This window comes from Gracilinanus agilis, chromosome 2, assembly GCF_016433145.1.
Source record: "Gracilinanus agilis isolate LMUSP501 chromosome 2, AgileGrace, whole genome shotgun sequence".
Classification (NCBI taxonomy): domain Eukaryota; kingdom Metazoa; phylum Chordata; class Mammalia; order Didelphimorphia; family Didelphidae; genus Gracilinanus; species Gracilinanus agilis.
In genome coordinates, this window is record NC_058131.1 from 442,562,329 (window position 1) to 442,577,259 (window position 14,931).

At 36.6% G+C, this 14,931-nt stretch overlaps 1 protein-coding gene across 5 annotated transcripts in view; it reads left to right on the plus strand.

The window, feature by feature from the left end:
• Positions 1-14,931, plus strand: part of TRIM9 (tripartite motif containing 9) — a 218,460-nt gene that overhangs the window by 33,508 nt on the left and 170,021 nt on the right. For 4 of the 5 annotated variants that reach the window (XM_044664741.1, XM_044664742.1, XM_044664743.1 and 1 more), the window contains exon 2: positions 9,109-9,204. The exons of the other annotated variant lie outside the window; for it this stretch is intronic. In XM_044664741.1, the coding sequence (XP_044520676.1) occupies positions 9,109-9,204 (96 nt within the window). The remainder of the gene's footprint in view (positions 1-9,108; positions 9,205-14,931) is intronic. 5 annotated transcript variants of the gene reach the window in all.

Genomic DNA, 14,931 nt, shown 5'->3' on the forward strand with positions numbered 1-14,931 from the left:
AAGAAGGGGAGACATAGTAGAATGGGTGGGGTTAAGAGGAGAAGACATAGTAGGAAGGGTGTGGTTGGTCAGGGGAAGGAGGACAAGGAAAGGAAAGACCAAAAGAGTGAGGAGAAAGATGATTTAGGTTGTAATAGGGAAGGTGGGCCAGAACTGGGTAATGAGGAGGAAGAAGCTCTCCTGGGTAAGGGTAGTGGGATTGAGAGTCAGAAGGAAAGTGAGGGTAGAGAGGTGAATTGGAAGGAAAGGAAATGGGAGGAGAGGGGAATGAGAGGGGTCTGACAAGGGGAGGGGCCCAAGGGGTAGGAGGAGAAAGTTCCTCCCAGTCCAGGTGGGAGGATGATAGAGTGTTTTTATTGCTAGATCTCATCAAGGATTTAGGAGGAGTGACTGAAGGAGTTAAGCCAGAATCCTCAGGATTCCAAGAAAGAAAAGCCTCCTTGATGGAGGACACTGAGGGACCTGGTGTGACTGATTTATATGCCCACAGGAGCCAGTATTTATAATCTTTGGAATCTTTGTCACTAATGGCCATTTTAAAATCTTTTAAGACCTCGGAGTCAAAGGAATCATAAGGCCACCTAAAGGACATCAATCCAGGCTTTGCAAAGTTTTTTAACTTCCTTCTTTGTCATCTAAGACTCCTTAGGAAATCCTTGGTGGTTCCAACTACCTAGTAACATGTAATGGAGAAACCTTGGACACTTTATTGGTTTTAATCCATTTATTTCCCATAGTGGCTAGTCTTTAGACTCGTTTGAATAGAGGGCAGAAAAAACCTTGAGTTTTAGTTAAGAGTTCTTTTATCTCCCTTCCCCCAAGGGTAAAATGTTTCCAAGGTTCAAGAGCTGGGGCCTGCTAGCCCTTAGGGGGAGCTGCTTAACTGCCACATAGGTAGGCAGTGTTTGAGGCCAGATTTTAAAAGCTAGGATCTCTGTCTCTAGGTCTGGCTCTCAATCCACTGAGCCACCCAGCTAGCTCTACTGGCTTCTGTGCTGGATGAGATCAGGGCACAGGAGAACCCCGTGTGGGCTAACACCTCAGTCCCCACCCTCGCACTAGGAGTGTGGAAGCTCCCCCTGGTGTAGTTTAAGGGTGTAGTTTAAGGGTTCTGACTCAGAAGGGTGGGATTGTGAATGGGCTGATTTCTGTGCTGTTCATTCAGGGTGTGCACAGGGTAGTGGGGGTGGTGCCTCACAAGGCCAGGAACCAGGGGTGCTGTAAAATGGCCAGGGCTAGTATGTTGCAGCTTGGGAAGCACCATAGGTTGCCTTAACAAACAGCTGAAGATGGGAAGGCCTCTTGAAACCCGTGTGGCTTTTGGTGAGTCTGCAGCCTAGGCATGTCTGTGCAAACCTCACGACTTGGGCTACTTTCTCCAACACCCTACCCTTATCTAAGCTAAAAGGAGGCTATGTGGGGGAGTCTTACCACAACTGGCATGCATGGGTCACAAGCTGCTGCAGCACAATGTATCAGCAGAAGTTGACATTTTCAGGAGGGTCAGCAATGGCAGAGGTGGAGGAAATGCTGCAAAAATTCGGTTTTGCAGCAGGGATGGGAGCAAATCTGTCCTCTCTCTTATTCTATGCTAAGAAACTTTCTTAAAAGAAAATTAAGAATTCTCTGCAGAGGTGGAGGAAATACCGCAAAAATTCGTCTTTGCAGCTGTTATAAGTAAGATTAGATTAGCTGGTTATTAGGTATTGATTATATATTGATTATATATTGATTAGGAAGTACCTAGCAGGAAGGAGCTGGAGCTGGGAATTCCAGGTTGGAATGAAGGAGGAGGAAGTCTGTCTGTGCCCTGAGTGTGGACTCCATGAGTGGTGGGCAAAACTGTTGCCAGCCTGGGAGACCTCAGAGCAAAGGACACCCTGCTTCCTGATTTCCCCTGGGATCCTGTGTGGTGCGGCATCTAAGAAAAGGACAAATCTACAGAGCCAAGAGAGGAGGAGAAGTTTGAAAACTGGAGGACAGTGCTTCAAGCAGAACCCTTTCTACTTGGTACCTGAGATCATCTTGACTCCTGGCATCCAGAGATCATCAGTGGATTGCAGTGAGAATCCTAAAGCCACAAAGTACTAGCTGTACTCAAGCCTGGCAGGTTCCAGGTTTGAGGCAGAAACCCAGAGACTCCATTTACAGCTCTTTGGGCCCTGTTAGTTTAGATCACTAAGTTAGAGTAGAATAAGTCCTCCCATTGCCCTGTGGTTTTATCCTTTAGATTTTAAGTATAGAAATCCTTTCCCACCTTTTAGTCTAACATAATTAAAGCTGTTAAGTCCCTTTTACCTTGTTAGCCTGTTACTATACTCTGGTCTAGTGGAAGCTGGGTGACAGTTAAGATCAACTTCCATTCCTGTGGAAATCCAGTAAACTCTGGTCTCTTCACCCTGGTTTAGTCTCTCATAAATCCTAGAGTGTGTTCCCACAAACCACTTAGTTTATTGTAATATCCCTGGTGATCCCATTACCTTACTTATATTTTCCTACACAGCAGATGGGAGCAAATCTGTCCTCTCTCTTATTCTATATCTATACTAAGAGACTTTCTTAAAAGAAAATTAAGAATTCTCTTCCAAATAGTGGTTGCCATTCTGTTAGATTAAAATTAATTTCTTATTTTCCATAAAGTTTATTAATAATCACTTGAAATAGAGAAAGCAAATAAGCATAGACTTAAAGTCTCTTTCCTACTCTAAGTCTGACCATGTGTACCTCATCCTACAGGATTCTCTGTCTGCCTCACCTGCCTCACAGAGGGAAGTAGAGACAGATAGGGTCCACCCATACCCTTTTATTTACATTCATGGACATAGTGCTGGCATGTAAAAAATGGGATGAACTGGGTCTGCAATCCAGGAGGGGGAGAGGACAAAACTCCCTCTACACACAGTGCTTTATAGTACAGTTTAAGATCTGGTACAGCTAGGCCCCCTTCCTTCATATTTTTTTCATCATTTTCCTTGATATTCTTTATCTCTTCTTCCAGATAAACTTTCTTATAATTTTTTCTGATTTTATAAAAAAAGCTTTTTTGATGGTTTAATAGTATGGCACTGAATAAGTAAATTAATTTGAATAGGATTGTTATTTTTATTATGTTAGCTCATCCTACCCATGAACAATTGATGTTTTTCCAGTTATTTGGATCTAGTTTTAATTGTGTGAAAAGTGTTTTATAGTTGTGTTCATATGATTCCTGTGTTGTCTTGGTAGATAAATTCCTAAATATTTTATATTGTCTAGAATTATTATTATTATTTTTAAAATTTTAAACTCTTAACTTCTGTGTATTGGCTCCTAGTTAGAAGAGGGGTAAGAGTAGGCAATGGGGGTCAAGTGACTTGCCCAGGGTCACACAGCTGGGAAGTGGCTGAGGCCGGATTTGAACTTAGACCTCCCGTCTCTAGGCCTGACTCTCAATCCACTGAGCTACCCAGCTACCCCTCTAGAATTATTTTAAATGGAGTTTCTCTTTCTAACTCCTGCTGCTGAATTTTGTTGGAAATTTACAGAAATGTTGATGATTTATGTGGGTTTATCTTGTACCCTGCAACTCTGCTAAAACTGTTTATTATTTCCACTAGCCTTTTAGTTGATGTTTTAGGATTCTCTAAGTATACCATCATATAATTCTTATTGCCTACTTTAGTCCCTTCAATTTCTTTTTCTTCTCTAATTGCTACTGCTAGCATTTCTAATACAATATTAAATAATAGTGGTGATAATAGCATCCTTGCTTCACTCCCGATCTTACTGGGAAGGCTTCTAACTTGTCCCCATTGCAGATGGTACTTGCTGATGGTTTTTAGTATATACTGTTTTAGTTGTTATAGGCGCTCAGAGATATAAATTTTACCTAAGTATTGCTTTGGCTGTATCTCATAGGTCATTGATGGCCACTGCCCAGATGAACCCCCCTGAAATCTTCTATCCAGCTGCACATTATTCCTAATCTGACAAATACAATGAGTAGGATATAATACAATGAAACTTTGAAAGGGTTGCCTTAGAAACAGGTTGACAGATTAGCATTTCCTTTCCTTTGGCCCCCTCTTTAAAAAGTTTGCCCATCACTGCCATAGGTTTTGATATAATGTCTCTTCATTGTCATTCTCCTTAATGAAGTCTGTAATTATTTCAATGATTTCTTATTTGACCCACCAGTTTTGAAAAATTAGATTATTTTGTTTCCAATTAATTTTAAATTTACCTTTCCATGAGCCCTTGTTAAGTATAATTTTTATCACATTATGATCTGAAAAATTTGCATTTATTATTTCTGCGTTTCTGAATTTGTTTGCAATATTTCTATGCCCTACTATGTGGTCGATCTTTGTATATATACCATGTACTACTGAGAAGAAGGTATTTTCCTTTTTATTCCTATTGAGTTTTCCAGATAACTATTAACTCTGATTTTTCTAGAATTTCATTCACTTCCTTTACTTCTTTTTTACTTTTCAGTTCAATTTATCTAGTTCTGAAAGGGGAAGGCTGAGATCACTAAAAATGCTAAAATGTTCTTATTATCTATTTCCTCCTTGAGCTCCTTTAATTTTTCTTTTAGAAATCTAGATGCGATGCCATTTGGTGTATAAATGTTTACTAATGATATTACTTCATTGTTTATACTACTTTTTAACAAAATATAATATCCTTCCTTATCTCTTTTAGTCAAATCAATTTCTACTTTAGCTTTGTTTGGTATCATGATTGCTATTCCTGCTTTTTTTGTTTTTTTTTTTTTTTTTTTTTTTTACTTTAGATGGCACATAATAAATTCTGCTCCAGTCTTTTACCTTTAATCTGTGTGTGTCACCCTGCCTCAGATGTGTTTCTTATAAACAACATATAGTAGGATTCTGGTTTTTAATTCACTCTGCTATCCACTTACATTTAATGGGTGAGTTCACCCCATTCACATTCAGCATTAAGATTACTAACTGTGTATTGCCTTCCATCATATTATCTCTTTTAAATCCTGCTCTTTTCCCTTTATCTCTGTTCCTCTTCACCAGTAATTTGCTTTTTGTCACCCCTCCAATTGACTCCCTCTTCCCTTGCCTTATTTCCCCTCTACTTCTCTGTGGAGTAAGGTAGAATTCTATACCCCACTGAGTATACTTGTTTTATCCTCTCTAACCCTTTATGATGAGATTAGAGTTTAAGCATTGCCTGTCACCACCCTTATTCTCTCCTCTCTCTAGTGATTTTCATGCCTCTTTATTTTATCTAATTACTGCATTCTATCTCTCCCTTCCTTTTCACACAGTGTAACTTTCTCTTTCAGTCCTTGATTGATTTTTTTACATATCATTTCATATCATATATACATAAAATTTTATATCATCCCATTTACATATACATCATATCATAATACATCATCATAATCAGCTTACTTCCCCACCCTCTTTCTAAGTATATTACTTCTATCTTCTCTACACTAAGGATAATTTTTGAGAATTACAAATTTCCTTTTTCCATGTAGAAATAGTCCCTTAAATTTTATTTTGTTTACCTTTTCGGGCTTCTCTTGTGCCTTGTGTTTGGACTTCAATTTTTTTGGTTTAGGATTGGCTTCTATCCTGGAAATCTTCTATCCTATTGGAATGTCCATTTTTTCTCCTGAAAGAATATGCTCAGTGTTGCTGGATAGGTGACTCTGGGTTGTAAACCTAGATCTTTTGCCTTGCTGAATACTGTATTCCTTGTCTTTTGATCCTTTAATGTAGAAGCTGCTAAGTCCTGTGTGATCCTGATTGTAGCTCCATGGTATTGAAACTGTTTCTGCTGCTTGCAGTATTTTCTCCTTGACTTGGGGGCTCTTGAATTTAGCTGTTTTATTTCTGGAAGGTGTCATTTGAGGATTTCTTTCTGGAGGTGATCTGTGGATTCTTTCAATTTCTATTTTATTTTCTTGTTTGAGCATATTTAGGCTATTTTCTTTAATGATTTTTGTATTATGATGTCAAAGTTTTTTTGTTTATTTTTTTTTTATCAGAGTTCTCTCAGTAATTCTTAAATTGTCTCTCCTGGATCTATTTTCTAGGTAAGTTTTTATTTTCTTTCAATAAGAAAGTTCATGTTTTCTTTTGTTTTTTTCATTCTTTTAATTTTGTTTTATTGTTTCTTGATTTCCCATGACATCATTAGTTTCTGGTTGCTCAATTCTGATTTTTAAGGCCTGATTTGCCTCTGTCAGCTTTTTGGGTCTCCATTTTGTTTTGGCCCATTTCTTCTTGCATTGCTTACAATTCTCTTCCCCACTTTTTCTCTGCCTCTCTTAATTGATTTTTGAAGTCTTTTTTTTTTAGGTCTTCCTGCATCTGTGTCCAATCCTTATTTTTCTTTTGGACTTGGCATGTATTTGCTTTGCTGTCACTATACCCTTCTGTGTCTATATTTTGCTCTTTATCTCCATAAATATTTTTTAGAGTTAGGTGTTTTTTGTTGTTGTTCTTGTTGTCTGCTCATTTTTTCTACTTTTTTAATAGGTAGCTTCTGTTCTTAAAATTTCACTTATTTAATTAATTTAGAGTGTTTTTCCATGGTTACATGATTCATGTTCTTTCCCTCTTCTCCTTCCTCCCATAGCCAATTAGCAATTCCAATGGGTTTTACATGTATCATTGATCAAGATCTATTTCCATATTATTAATATTTGCAATAGAGTGATCATTTAGAGCAGGGGTCGGCAACGTATGGCTCTCCAGCCATATCTGGCTCCACCTCCCGACTGGCCAGTTCGGGCAGAGCCCCAGGATGTGCCCCAGGGGGTCCTTCAGCCCCTGCCCCATATTCCAGTGCCTCCCGCCTCAATCCTCCTTCTTCTGCAGGCGTTTATGACTCTCACGGCCAAAAAGGTTGCTGACCGTTGATTTAGAGTCTACATCCCCAATCATATCACCAATCAAACCATGCAATCAATTATATGATTTTCAGCTGGGTTTCTACTCCCACAGTTCTTTCTCTGGATGTGTATAGTGTTCTTTCTCATAAGTCCCTCACAATTGTCCTTGATCATTGCATTGCTCCTAGTAGAGAAGTCCATTATGTTTGATTGTGCCCCAGTGTACAATGTTCTCCTGGTTCTGCACCTTTCTCTCTACATCAATTCCTAGGGGTCTTTCCAGTTCACATGGAATTCCTCCTGTTCATTATTCCTTTTAGCACAATAGTATTCCATCACCAACATATACTACAATTTGTTCAGCCATTTCCTAATTGATGAACACCCCCTCAGTTTCTTGTTTTGTGCCACCACAAAGAGTGTAGCTATACATATTTTTGTACAAGTATTTTTCCCTATAATCTCTTTGGGGTACAAACCCAGCAGTGTTATGGCTGGATCAAAGGGTAGGCAATCACTTAAAACCCTTTGGCATAATTCCAATTGATTCAGTTGAAAACATTTTTAGAGCATTATTCATGCTGCTTTCTGTATTTTTAAGCCTGAAGAATTAATACAGATGGTTGGACTAATCTCTATTGTACTGCTGAAAATTTTACTGAGCAGGTTTTCTAGTATTCTCTGCTTTGAAGCAACTAGTATAATATAAAAACAAACAGATAAATAATATATATAAGTAATAAAATAAATTAATTAGCAGAAAACTCTTTGTTCACATGTTCACTGAAGGGGCTCTCAGATTTCAGAGTATATTGTGTAAAGTACATAGAAACAACTCCTGGTTGATGGTGAAGTCCCAATACTCCTAATAATAAATGACCACTTATTAAAGTTGACTTCCTTTAAAGGACCAAACTTTATTGCATATGCTGAGTGGCTATGATTCATCATACTTTGTTCTGCTAACCAGATTCATTTCTGTAAGGAAGTTTGTGTGTGTGTGTGTGATCTATTTAAGATAAGTGCTATTGTTTTTACTAATATCTTTTCTCTGCTATAATTATTCAATGAGCTATGGGCTCCTCATTTCATTTTCAAATAGAACTATTAGGTTCTCTCTTCCAGTATTTAAATATCTGATTCTTCTCCACTTGTTGTCTTTATCCCCAGATTAAGTTAGGTGGGTACTTTTGCCCATACCATTATCCCATCTTCTTTCTCTTCTGTTATAATAAAAGGAGGACCTCCTCTGATACTCCTATCTATTCGATGTAGATGTAGATGTAGATGGAGTACAGAGAGAGGGTAGGATGACACTTCTCTCCTTTATAACAGTTGCCCAGGCAGGATCCTTTAGATCAATGGATATTATCCCTTCAGGACCCACCTGGGGTTAAATGATATTATTTATTGGGCTCTTCAGCTGGGTAATGTTGTAATCTGACTGCATGACTCCCTTCCCAAAGAAACTTTGAATAATCAATTCAGGAAGGTACTTTAAAACTTTGAATATATTTGCAAAGAAGGATAATGGTATGGGATAGAGGTATTGGAGACCCTAAATTAAATGATAGTAATGAATCTCTAAACTGTAGGCAAATGAAGGAATCAAGATGATAGCCCTCTCTAGCACAGCCTGGCCAGGGCCACACCAGAGCAGGCAAACTGCTGTGTAGTCTTTCAGCTTCTTCTTCAGTAGATGTTAGCCTAATCAGTTTGAGATATCCACCCCTTTTACCACCCTCTTCTTCTTCTCCTGCCCACTTCCTGGCCTCCCGGGCCCTGGGAGACCTAGATGACTAAGATGATTGACTTCCTAATATCTAGGGGCAGTAGTATCAGAGATACAGGTTGATGACAATACAGGAAACACAGGAGGAGCTTGCAGGGTTGACTTTACAAGTCTCAATTTCCCCAAAGTCCAAGATCCACTGATCTCCAGCCTCAAGGACAGGAAAAGACCCAAGAACCTCTGCCAGGGCTACCAACTGCCCTCTCCTCCGCATGCCTCTCTGGGAACATTCCGACATCCAACTGATCCACCTGTCAATCACCTAGTGAACTCCAAGTTCCCAGAGATTCAATATAACACTTCATCCAAAAAAATGCCAAATAAAGTTGCGTGATGGAAGAGGAAATTTTGGTTAAGATAATCTCACTCTCATGGACAAATTTAAGAAGTTTAATTTTGTTTGCTTAATATTTATTTTAGGTGATTATAAGTGCTATGTTTTCTCTCTTTGCAGAGCCAGCTTTCTCAGGCTCTGAATGGATTATCGGATAGAGCCAAAGAAGCAAAAGAGTTCCTGGTGCAGCTGCGAAATATGGTTCAGCAAATTCAGGTATGACTAGATAGGAAAAGCAATTCCCAAAAGCTTCATAAGTGATCATGCTACAGGCAGAGTTTTTCCTTTACTTGATGCATATTTTTAAAGCCCCCTTTTCTTTTTCATATAGTCATTCACTTATACACATGTACACCATTATAATCATTATTCACACATATGTATCAATTAATGCTTAAAAAATAGCCTTACTTTCTCTTTTGGAATTGATTAAGTATAGATTCCAAGAGAGAAGAGCAGTAATGGTTAGGCAGTTGGAGTTAAATGACTTGCCCAGGATCACTCATCTAGGAAGTGTCTGAGGCCAGTTTTGAACCTAGATCCTTTTAGTTCCATGCAGGGTGGTCCATTGTTTGTGCTACCTAGCTGCCCTGTATTATTTTATGCTTTAAAAAGCCCATAACTCAAAACAAATACTACCAGGTAGTAGGTATTCTGTTTTTCAGACATAGAAACCAAAGCTGTAAACCTTTATTCTTACTTTTGCTAATTTAAAGGATTATCTCCCATTCAAATAATTCTCCATTCTCAGTCCTAATTCTGGAGAAAAAAAGGTAATGTAACAAATAATCCAGACCGATTTCTTTGGGAGATATCAGTGCAATGATTTTTCATAGTTTCTTAAATTAGTTTCCAAAATGTCTTGCAATAGTTATTCTTTATTCAACATAACTAGATTTTCAGTTATTTTAATGATAATGTCTTTTCTTTGCCTCTAGTGAAATGGATATTTTTTTTCTTGAGTAGTTTCTTCTCTATTCTTTCAGTCAAGAATCTATTGGTCAGCTTATTGCCAGGATAATCACAATGATTCAAGTTAATAATGTCTTTTAATATTTTAGAACTCATGAATTTATCGGTTTGTGTTTCCACTTCAGCTATATATTGCACGAAATGCTAAAGTAATGATTCTCTCGGTCTCTTTCTCTATCTCTCTCTGTCTCTGTCTGTCTGTCTGTCCATCTGTCTGTCTCTCATCTCCCTCACACACACACAAATAAAATAGAAATAGTTCATCTCCTAAATTTATTGTCTTGGTTTAGCCAATCTGTATTTTCTGATTATGTCTAGCACACAAAAACTAAACTAGTATTCAGTTCTTGCTGTTCCCCAGATAAAGTATTCAATTCCTTCTACTTTTGCCTCCTTTCAGAAGCCTTTCTTTTTGTTCTAAAAATAAAAGAATTAGTAATAGCTTTATCCCATAAAGAATTCACATCTTTACATTGTTCTCTCCTGGATATTGATGCCACCTAAAAACATATTTTATCACTAAGTGTGGCTCAGAAATAATTGACAAAAATAAATTAATAGGAAATGTTATTAAATTTCATAGTGTACAAATATTTGAGGAATAGTATGCACATAGTGAAATGTAACATTTATAACCTAATTAATATGTTACCCACCACTTGAGGGTGAAAGGATAAGGTCCTTCCTCTTAAAAAATATTTATTTATTTATTTTAAAGTTGTTTCCCATGGTTACATGATTTATGTTTTCTTCCCTCCTTTCTTCTTTCCCCCCTCCCAGAGCTGACAAGGAATTCCACTGGGTTATACAAGTATTCTCACTTTATACCTATTTCCATATTATTCACTTTCATAAGAATAATCTTTTAAAACCAAAACCTCAAATCATATACCCATATAAACAAGTGATAAATAATGTGTTTTGCTTTTGTGTTTTCACTCCCACAGTTCTTTCTCTTGATGTGGATAGTATTCTTTCTCATAAGTCCCTTAGAATTGTCCTGGCATTGCTGCTAGTAGCAAAGTCAATTACATCTGGTCATCTCCCAATGTTTCATTTCTGTTTACAGAATTCTCCTGGTTCTGCTCATTTTACTCTATATCAGTTAATGAAGGACTTCCCAGTTCATCATTCCTTATAGCATAATAGTATTCTATCACCATCATATACCACAATTTGTCCAGCCATTCCCCAATCAAGGGACACATCCTCATTTTCTAATTTTTTGCCACCACAAAGAGCGCAGCTATGAATATTTTTGTACAAACAATTTTTGTTATCTCTTTGGGGTACAAACCTAGTAATGGTATTGCTGGATCAAAGGGCATGCATTCTTTTAAAGCCTTTTGGACATAATTCCAAATTGCCTTCCAGAATGGTTGGATCAATACCCTCCAACATTTATTATTTTCCTTTATTGTAATATTGGTCAGTTTGCTAGATGTAAAATTGTACCTCAAAGTTGTTTTTATTTGCATTTCTCCAATCAGGAGGGATTTAGAACACTTTTTCATGTGATTATTGATAGTTTTGATTTCTTCATCTGAAAACTGCCTATTCATATCCCTCGAGGGAATGACTTGATATACATTTCACTTAGTTCCTTATATATTTGAGAAGTTAGACCTTCATCAGAGATTTTTGTTATAAAATTTTTTCCCAGTTTGTTGCTTCCCTTTTAATTTTGTTTGCATTGGTTTTGTTTGTACCTTTTAATTTTAATATAATCACAATTATTAATTTTATGTCTTGTAATGTTATCTATCTCTTTCTTGGTCTTAAATTCTTTCCTTTCCAATAGATCTGACAGGTATACTATTCTAGGTAGTGAGGTTTTTCCCACAGATTGATTCTGGCCTCCTGTGGGAGTGATTCAGTCAGAAGTTAATGTGATCCCAAAGAAAGGACAACTGGGTTTTCTCTCACATTCTTTTAAGACCCTCAAATCAGAGTAGAGCTTTGGGAAAATCTCTTAAAAAGTTGGTTTGCCTCATGTTCAAGGCCTACAGAAAAGAGGTTAAGAGAGTCTTTCTAGAAAGGTATTATTTGTAGTGTAGATCAATTATAGAATAGTAATTTATTTCTTTTGAGCTATTTCCCATAAATGACAAAAAATCCCTGAGTGTTTTTTTTTTTTACAAATATCTAAAACATGATATCTATTATTCCTATTATATTCCCAGGGTAGGAAAAAATTTGTGTACATATTGACAATTTCTTACTGACTATATAAAACTTACAATTCTCATGGCAAGCCTCAGCATAGTTTTAAGTTTTCATGGTCTTTAATGAAAGTGTTGTGGCACTACCCACTTTCTCCTCTAGAGAAATTATTATTGAAAATAACTTTCTATCAGGTAGCCAGCACTCATATATACATTATACAAGGTTGCCACCAAGGTAAGAAAAACTAATCTCAGGATTCTTGTTCTCAGTAAAACAAACTGAAAGCCGAAGAGAAGCAATGTTCTTGAGATCCAGTCATACTCAAATGAATAAGCATAGGCATTGCAGTCAAGTGTATGTAGCTGCTATTGTTGCTGAGGTTAGGAGGAAACCCCCCCCCCCCCATCTTCTCCTCTGGAAGAAATTTGAGGGGAAAACAGCCTAAGTCCCAAGCAACACACTCCAAAGATGGAACAAAAAAAAAAAGAAAAAGAGAGGGTGATGTTCCTAAAAGTCTAATAGGAGGGCTGTTCTTTTTGATTCAAAGATCAGTCTTCTCTGACATAACCCTCACTCATAAGGACACGATTGAGTACCTACAAGAGTATCCACTCACATATATCTTTTAGCAAGGGTATAGGGCACATGTTCATACCCAAATAAACTTCAACAGGATGACCTGAATACATTATTGTGAATTTTTATCAGGCCAAGATATCCCTTCCCACTTCTCAAACTCCATTTACACTATTAAACAAAATACCAGGATTTTGTTCATTTTTTTAAAAGGTGGGAATCTAAGTTTACTACATTCCTTTGCAATTGAATGTTTCATAAATATTCTGATACATAATAGTTTAAAAAAATTAAATATATGTACCTAAAAGAGTTTTAAATGACTACTTTGTTTAAAAAAATTTATTTAGAAGATTTTTCCATGATTCCATGATTCATGATTCCCTGCCCTCTTACCCCTGCTCTTTCCTTCCCCCCCTCCCCCCAAAGCTGATAAGCAATACCACTGGGTTATATGTGTATCATTGTTCAAAAACTATTTCCATGTTATTCATACTTGCAGTTGTGTGATCTTTTAACATCAAAACCCTGATCATATCCCTATTGAACTACATGATCGATCATATGTTTTTCTTCTATGTTTCTGTTCCCATAGTTATTTCTCTGGATGTGGATAGCATTCTTTCTGATAAGGTCCTCTGGATTGTCCTGGATCATTGCATTGCTGCTAGTACCGAAGTCCATTACATTCTATTGTGCCATAATGTATCAGTCTCTGTATACAATGTTCTCCTGGTTCTGCTTCTTTCATTCTGCATCAATTCCTGGAGGTCTTTCCAGTTCACATGAAATTTCTCCAGTTCATTATTCCTTTTAGCACAATAATGTTCCAAAGTGACTACTTTAAAAAATAGTTAACAAGAACAAATTCTATGGTAATATATATGGGAGTAATACATGGGAATTCCTGAAAGAAAAAATGAACCAATGTATTTAAATTTTCACATCTGACATTTAGACATCATGGAAAAATAATATCTTAGAACATTTGTATCACTGCCTTTTCACATTTCACATGTGATTTTTGCATAATTAGAATTTAATAATATGGTAACGAAAAACAATTATATTAAATTAACTGTCACTGATTTTCAATATAAATAAAACTCAATTTAAATGTCAATCGAGATCCAGATATGGACTGAGATTATATCTATGATTTTATTATTTGAGCTAAAACTCAGGCAACTAGACTCCTTTGTCCAGTGTAACTTTTTACCTTTCCAACTTAGACCCAGAGGATTGTATAAAGCACAAAGAAGTTAAACTGTTTGCTTAGGGTCACTTGACCAGCTATAAATATCAATCGAATTACCATTTTTACATATTAATGTGTAAAAATTATAATACCTAATCTTGAAGTGTGAAGTTATCCTCTCTTTATCCTTATTTTCCCTGAATCTTATAATAGCTTCATTTTTTACAAGGTAAAGTGGATGGAAAGTTGAACTTGGAGTCAAGATTTACATTTTAATCCCTCTCCTTACACTTGCTGTGTGACCATGAACAAATCCTTGAAATTCCTCTGAGACTAGGTTTCTTTCTCTATGAAATGGGAAAGGACAATTTTATCAAATATGGAAACATATAAAGATTTTTGCACTTAAAACATTAAATGACAGTTATTACTATTTTAAGACATCTTCCTCTCAGTTTCCTAGCTCTCCATGACTTTGTGAAAAGTATCTAGACTTCTCTACTTCTTATTTGTGTATATTTCAGTAGATACAACTTTTTACCCTCATGTTACTCTATTCCTTTTCAAACCAGTATTTGCATTATGAACCACAAATTGGGAGAACATTACCTGGAGTACAATTTTATAGCAAGGAAGAACATTTGAGATTATTTACTTTTTCCTTGTGGACACTTTCTAATCTTCAGAATTAGTTTCCTTTATAGTATCCATTTTCATTTTTTTTTCAAATGTAGAGTGCATATCTTTATTTTTTAAAATCATTTATTAATTTCATTTTTAACATGGTTACACGATTCATGCTCCTACTTTCCCCTTCACCCCCCGCTCTCCCCCCACCCATGGCCGATGCACATTTCCACTGGTTTTAACATGTGTCATTGATCAAAACCTTATTTCCATCCATTTTCAATTTTTGACTCCTGAATAGATATCCCAACATTTTATAATTGGTAGTAGTGTTGATTAATTATCTCAACTCACTAAACTGACTTTAGTGGAAGTTTTTATGCTGACTGAAAGATCTAAATCAA